The sequence below is a fragment of the Gekko japonicus genome, unplaced genomic scaffold, assembly GCF_001447785.1.
Source record: "Gekko japonicus isolate JY-2015 unplaced genomic scaffold, Gekko_japonicus_V1.1 scaffold97, whole genome shotgun sequence".
Taxonomy (NCBI): Eukaryota; Metazoa; Chordata; class Lepidosauria; order Squamata; family Gekkonidae; genus Gekko; species Gekko japonicus.
The window spans coordinates 1,357,754-1,365,569 of NW_015170278.1; the positions used below are offsets into that span (position 1 = coordinate 1,357,754).

General features: G+C 51.9%; 1 protein-coding gene across 1 annotated transcript in view; it reads right to left on the reverse strand.

Annotated features, from left to right (window-relative positions):
- Nucleotides 1-1,475: 1,475 nt before the first annotated feature.
- Nucleotides 1,476-7,816, reverse strand: part of LOC107115921 (probable palmitoyltransferase ZDHHC11) — a 28,510-nt gene continuing 22,169 nt past the window's right edge. The window contains exons 6-7 of the mRNA XM_015417718.1: nt 6,399-6,554; nt 1,476-1,630 (exon numbers count right to left, since the gene is read on the reverse strand). Coding sequence (XP_015273204.1) covers nt 1,476-1,630; nt 6,399-6,554 — 311 coding nt within the window. The remainder of the gene's footprint in view (nt 1,631-6,398; nt 6,555-7,816) is intronic.

Consider the following 7,816-nt stretch of genomic DNA (forward strand, 5'->3'; position numbering starts at 1 on the left):
ACTAACCTATTGGCCGTCCTTTCCAACGACACTGGATGTCACGAGTTGTTTTAAGTTTGCCACTTACTGTGAGTCTGGAAGCACCACAACTTCCAGTCGTTTTGGTTCTCCTGCTTCAGATAAATCCTAAGAAAGGGGAAACAAATCGTCTGAACCTGTATTAAAGAAACACAACTCTTTCTAAAGATCAGGAAGAATCCAATGGCAAAAAAAAGGGAAGACACGTATCCAATGGAGAAATCGTGCCGCCGCTGCCGTGAGACTCTGGAGAGGGGGTTTAAAGTTTAAACCCCCTCTCGGCTCAGCTGGCTGGCGGGGGAAGAGAGGAGGCGGCTGTGTGGCCTCCGATGCCAGCCACCGAGTCTTCTTCTTGCTAGCAAGCAGGGAGAAGGCTCACCCGGCCCACCATTTTCTCCAGGGGAACTGATCTCTGTCGCCTGGAAATCAGTTGAACACTCAGGAGATCTCCAGGTACCACCTGGAGGTTGGCAGGCCTGATTCATGCAAGACATCGACGGAACTGGGTCTTGGTGGCTAATGCTGGCCACAAGCTAAGTGACACTAGCCAACTGCATGTCTGAGCTGCAGTTTCAAAAAAAAGACTTTGGTTAAATGTTGGGAAGTTGGACGGACGTTTGAACAGAGTTTTTATTAAGGCAAGGGGATCAAAAAATGTTACCCAGGGTTGACAGTGGAGGAGGAGGAGGAGGAGATTGGGTTTATACCCCGCCCTTCACTACCTGAAGGAGTCTCAGAGCGGCTGACAATCTCCCTTCCCTTCCCCTCCGCACAACAGACACCCTGTGAGGTAGGTGGGGCTGAGAGAGCTCTGAGAGTCCTGAGAGAACAGCTCTGAGAGAAGCAACAAGGCCGGCCCGCTGTCCTCCTCCCCTCACCAGATTTAATTTTTTAATTTTTTAATTTAAATTAAGCCCCCCCCCCCACCAACAACCCCCCCCGACACCCCGATCAGGCCACTCCACACACCTTGTTAACTCTTCTGCGGAGGGTTGCCAGCAATGCTCCCTCTAAGCTGTGGAGTCCTGTCAGCAAAAATTCTACTTTGTGAGCTACTGGCATTAAAGTTGATTTGGCTACTGCATACATTAGTTTGCTCCAGAGCCATCCTTCCTGAACGAAGACAAAAATGGGTGAGCCGGAGGCTTTAAAACTGTGAGCTCACTCACCCTAACTAAGATTAGAGGGAACACTGGCTACAGGCCTGCATCCAGCCCCCAACAGGACAAACAGCGCCTTCTCCAGGGCCATTTTCCATTAAGAGAATGGTGAGGGAGAAGGTCTGACCCCTCTCGCCTTGGTATCACTGTCCCCACACCTCTGGGATGCGTGAACTCCCAGAACACATTGGTGACCTGACCTCGGGGCTTCCCTTGAAAAAACCTCGTGTGTTTGTTGGGCCCTTTGTGAAGAAAAAGACGGTGCCATGTTTATTTCTACACTCTAAGAGGAGATGCTCAGGAGGACAGAAGACAACGGCGAGATCTTACCTGTAAGGGTTCCATTCGGCTAGATCCGTCTAATGTTCCTACCACCTTCGTTTCCTGAGCCACAGTACTGCTTCCGGGTCGATGTCGAGTCATGTATTCGTATGTGCTCAACTTCTTACCCACTGCGCACAAAGAAGTTACTTGTACTTTTTTCAGCTTTTTTAAAAAAAACCCAATTTCCTTCGCTCAGTGGCTTTCGCACCAAATTCAGCAGAAGCAAACTGAACTAGGCATAATCTGACCGAAGTCATCGGTGATGTGGCGTGGCAGTCTGATTCAAATGAGCAAAACAGCTGTCGTTATTGTGGACCTGGGGTGTGTCCCTGTGTACCCAGCAGCCAGAGGTGAAAGGCAGCTTTTGCTTTTCCTGCAATAATGTCTCCAAATGTGGCAGTTTACTCCCCCCTCCCGTATGAACGGCAAGTAAAATCATGAGAAAGGGGCACACACCCCATGTGGAGTCCACTGCCGCAGGATGTGGTGGTGGTTACAAGCACACAGAGCTTCAAGTGGGGATTGGAGAAACATCTGGAGCAGAAGTCCATCAGTGATGTTAGCTGCAAGGTATAGATGGAATACTATGTCCGGGGCAGTGACACTCTGTGTTCTTGGTGCGCGGTGGGGGGGGGGGGGTGGGGGGACTGAGGGCTGCTGGGAGCAGGGGGTGGGGCTTGTTGCATGTGCCCGCCCCCTGGGCTCTTTACTGCCGGAGCTCTGCTCCTGTGCGCTCCTGCAGGAAATGACCCGATTGTTCCCATATTACAGACTGCTAGCCGCTTTGTGGGCGGGGGGGGGGGGGGGGGGGAAACAGGAAAAAAGGCTGTCACTGGCAGTGGGTGGGTGGGGGAATGCTGGCCGTGAGAGAATGGGGAAGGAAAATGGCACTGGATGTGGGTGAGCACCTTCCCACCCACACTGCGGGCAGGGACGTAGCCAGCATTTTTGACTTTGGGGGGCATTTAAATAAGTCGGGGGCACCCCCCCCACACACACACACACACCCAGGCTGTGTCAGGAGCAACGAGAGAGTAAAAGTTTTGAAAAACTGACACGAGAGAGGGAGAGAGAATACAACACCCTGACTGAAAAGGTGATTTCCCTTTCACTATGGCTACCTCACTCAGCACTGAGTGGATGACTGAAAGTAACATGTGTGCGCTCACAGACACGTGTGCATGCACGCACACGTGCACACACACACACATAGGTGATTGTGCACGCTGTGTGCCCAAGATCACACTGAATGAATGAATGGGAACATTCAGAATTGCCCCTGCTGGATCCAGGGGCGGATGAAGGCTCACTGGTGCCCTAAGCACTGACCAATTTTGGTGGGGGGGCCCTCCTCTCCACACTGACCCCCAGTCCATTTTAGTTGTTGACCTGTCTGACCAGCAGGGTTTTTTTGGTAGAAAAAGCCCAGCAGGAACTCATTAGCATAATAGGCCACACCCAAAAGCAGAAACACATTAGCATATTAGGCCACACCCCTGACGGCACTGCTCATTAGCATATTAGGCCACACCCCACATGTTACCAGAAGTGTGGTCATCCAGCCACACCCTCCTTTTGCTTCTTATTCTGTTTACTTTGTTGTCAAATCCCTGGGCTTTTTTTGTAGCAGGAACTCCTTTGCATGTTAGGCCACACACCCCTAATGTAGCCAATCCGAATGAGTGTCTGCTGTTGGGTATGGCCCATTATGCTAATGAGTTCCTGCTGGACATGGCCAACTCGGGAGCCAGCCGGAACTCCGTCCCTGTGTGTTCCTGCCCAAAAATAGCCCTGCTGACCAGATAGACAATGCAGGTTGCAGCAGTACAAACATTTATTCATAGGATAGCACAATATACTGTACAAACGAAGCTTTTCACCCTTTTCCCCAACTTTGTGGTGCCCCCTTTGGCCCTGGTGCCTTAAGCATGGGCCTAGTCTGCTTAACGGTTAATCTGCCCCTGGCTGGATCAGACCCCGGAGCCCAGCAGTCTGTCACTGGCCAGAGGGCCCTGGGGGGGGGGGGAGCTCACAGGCAGGGCTGGAGTAGGGAGCAGGCGTGCTCTGTGGCGTGCCTCGCCCGCAGCCAGCCAGCCAGAGGTACACTGCCAGCAGGAAGGGCAGGGTGATGGCCGTGCAATAAAATGAAATGAAATAAACCCACTGGATGGGAAGTCGGGAGGCCTGGGCAGTAAGTCCCGTAGGGTTGCCAAATGACCCCGGGGGACGGGGAATCCCCTGCTTCGGAGCCCCGAGTTCCGCCCCGGCGGAATTGGGGCCCAGGGGGAACCCCGCCCCCGAAGCTGCGTCACCGGAGGTGATGCAGCCACGTTGCTGACGTTTGGGGCGTGGCTGAGCTCGTGGGGGGGGGAACCATATGTCCCCCCCCCACAAGCTTGGCCACGCCCCCAACATCAGCAACGTCACACGTCACTTCTGGTGACGTGGCGGCGGCGCGTGCGCGTGTGCATACGGACCTACAGCCGGCTCCCGACCGGGACGGAGCCTCCCCCGCCGGTAAGGTTTCAGGATTTGGCAACCCTAAAGTCCCGGCTCCAAGATGCCCCACTGTCGCTAGGGGCCTGGCTGCAGGCAAACTTGCTTCTGCTCTGATATCTCGAGAAACCCCAGATCAAAGGACAAGAAATAGCAGGAGGCGAGTTCAACAAAGGACCCGGACAGAAAAGGGAGTGGGGAGCAAGACCGGTGATCCTCAGCCAAGAGTGAGGAGGAGGAGGAGGAGGAGGAGGAAGAAGAGATTGAATCACCCTAGGCGGCAGCAACTGCGGCATGGCTTGCCATTGGCTGCTTCTTTCCTCCCATTTCCAGCAGCCCACGAGTGGCAAGCCAACGGAAGGAGGCCAGCAGCAAATGAACTGGGAGCTGACCCATAAACTAGGCTCTGCCATGCGCATCTGGTGAACTGCCCAGGGTTTGGCTTAAAGAAACTGTTATGTATTGGGATTGAATCATACCTGATTGAATCACCCTAGAGCCTGGCTGAGTTTGGAGCACAGGGACAATAGCCAACCAGGACTCTAGAATAAACCAGTCAAGTAGCAATGTTTTGTAAACAGCCTATCACGGGGAGTGGGTGTGTGGGGGGGATTAGGGTGTTTTGCATGCATATAAGCAGAGCTCCGGCCCTGCTAGAGTTGTCTCAGAGTTAAGCTGAAATCACTAATAAACTACGAGATGATCACTATATACATCTCGAACCCACTATGTTTCAGAAACAATTGTTTATTACGATGTCTGAGCGCAGCCATTAATGAGAGCATTCCTAGTGAAATGAAACAGGGGCCTCACTGGCTGGCAGCCGATAAAGAAATAATCACTCATTTAGAAGAAGAAGAGATTGGATTTATACCCCGCCCTTCACTGCCCAAAGGAGTCTCAGAGTGGCTGACAAACTCCTTTCCCTTCCCTTCCCCACAACAGACACCCTGTGAGGGAGGTGGGGCTGAGAGAGCTCTTGACAGAAACTGCTCTTTTTCAAGAACAGCTCTTATCAGAGTTATGGCTTGCCCAAGGTCATCCAGCAGCTGCAAGTGGAGGAGTGGGGAATCAAACCCGGTTCTCCCAGATTAGAGTCTGCGCTCCTAACCACTACACCAAACTGGCTCTATATTGTGTTGTACTCGGTGGCTGTGGAATTTCTGGCCCTCATCGTCTGATCCAGTGTAATGGCACAGAGTGTTAGTTAGTTTGTTTGTTTATTGTATTTGTATCCCGCCCATCCCGCGAGCGGGGTCAGGGCGGGTCACATCATCTTTCAACAATACAATAAGGCTTAAAAACACAATATAAAACATTTAGAATCAATAGTCATAGCTACTGGTGTAAGTGCCGACCCACTGATACGGATGGATATGGCCGGTTGCCGATAGATAGATGGCCAGCAGATAGGAGACCGCAACCTCGGGGGGGGGGGACATGTGGACGCCCGCTGCCTCAGCCAGAGGCCCGGTCGAAGAGCTCCGTCTTGCAGGCCCTGCGGAACTGAGTAAGATCCCGCAGGGCCCCGATCTCGATGGGGAGCGTGTTCCACCAGGTGGGGGCCAGGGCAGGGAACCTTCCAACTGCTCCACAACCCAAGCTGCTGGACGGCAAAGATCAGATGATCTAGCTCGTTCCTCTCTACTTGCTGGGGCGTTGGGAACACACCTGTCTGTCCACCCAGGACACCTGTCCCATCCCTGTCACCACCAAGCGACCAGACACTGGCATGACATTCACGAGTGTAAAATCTGGCACGCGGTCCAGAATCCCACAGCTCATATTCCAGTAGGAACAGACCGTGTAATCTGTGCGTGTGTTCGTAACGTTTTAAGAACATGTGCCTCTGGGCAGGTGATGCACACATATGGGCATCTGGTTGCTTCAAAGACGGGGTGGTGGTCCGGGGGGAAAGGCGTGCTCTTGGTACCCCACCACACAGGGGGAGGCTGCCCAAGAAGTGCATCATCCAATCTGTCGGGTTGCCTGGCGATCTCCTGGAATTACAACTGACCTCCAAGCAGGCCCGTAGCTACGGCAGGGCTTTTGGGGGGCTCTGCCCCCTTTATTTTCTGCCCCTTTCTCTGCCCCCTTTCTTAAAGGTATGGCCCCACAAGAATTTATCCTGTAAATGCTTTTTTTCAATCATTTTAAAACATTTTTTTTGTGAAACGCATTTTATTGGTTTTCAATTTAACAATAGTAGATTGAACCATGAAAAAAAACCCACAGTAAAGGCATGCGCTCCTTTAAGCAGAGTGGGGTGCTCTGGTTGACTAATTCTCGCACTGAGCAAGGGGGTTGGAGTAGGTGACCTCTAGGATACCTTCTAACTCTGTCAAGAAACTGGTCTCCTTTCAGAGTGTTTTTCTGCCTAAATGTAAGCGTCTTACTCACAGAGGTACAGATGAAACAGCAGCAAATGTCCGAGCAGCAGGAAAGAAATGAACCCCAACAGCAGCGTTAATGCAGCTACAGACATGATGGCGACCGCCGTGGTCTCTGCCGGAGCAAGGGGAAGGAAGACCAACCAGGTGTCATTCCCACCAACACCTGTGGGAGCAAAAAAAGGAGGAGACAAATCAGTCAAGTTTCAAATGCCCTCCAGTAACAGGACAGGGCTTTTAAAACCTCTTTTCTACGGGCCGATTTGGGCCTACAGGCAGGCCTCACTGAACTATAGCATTTCCACTAGAACATGAACGGCACTTATCCTAACAGCTCAAAGGTTTTCACAAAAGAAGAAGAGAAGAGATTGGATTTATACCCTGCCCTTCACTCGGAGTCTCAGAGCGGCTTACAAACGCCTTTCCCCTCCCCACCAGTGTTCCCTCTAAGCTGAGTTAGTGTGAGCTAGCTCACAATTTTTTAGCCTCTGGCTCACACATTTCTGTCTTAGCTCGGGACGGATGGCTCCAGAGCAAACTAATTTGTGCAGTAGCCAAATCACCTGCTCACAACTTTAATGCCAGTAGCTCACAAAGTAGAATTTTTGTTCACAAGACTCCACAGCTTAGAGGGAGCACTGCTCCCCACGACAGACACCCTGGGAGGTAGGCGGGGCTGAGAGAGCTCTGACTGAGAACTGCCCTTGAGAGAACAGCTCCGAGAGAACTATGGCTCCGTCCTTGAAAACAGTTTTAGAATGGTGGTGGGGAAAATCTTTTTCACAAGTTTAAGAAGGGAACCTTGTTGGTCTGGAGTAGAACAGTTCAATTTGAGTCCAGTAGCACCTGAGAGACCAAGTAGGGATGGAGATCCTGGAGCCCTTAGATCCCAGTCTGAAGGTGGGAAGGAGTCAGGACGCAACACCCCTCCCGCCCTCCGCCTGGGATACAAGGACCCGGGGATTGCCATTCCTACGGGTATCCGATGAAAGGAGCTTCGATTCTTGGACTCTCATACATCCAAAAAATCTTGCCCATCTCTAAGGTGCTACGGGACTCCAATTGAGCTTTTCAACACGCTAACTACTCTTTATCCATTGAAAACAGACCCCAAGAGGTTAAGACTTATTTCTTAAAACCCGAGCTTCAATTCAAGGTGGAAGGCTAGACGTCTTACTGTTGACCTTTCCCCTTTGCTAACGCTTCCAGCTAACTAAAATCCTCAGTGGGGTGGAATACGGCCAGCGGTTGCACCAGCTAAGAGAGGGGGTGCCTTGGTAGGTGACAAAGGAGCAGAAGGGAAGAAGCTGTATGGTTCTCATCACTAACACCTCACACAACCAGTGTTCCCTCTAAGCTGAGTTAGTGTGAGCTAGCTCACGGTACTTTAGCCTCCAGCTCACACACTTTTGTCTCCGCTCAGGAAGG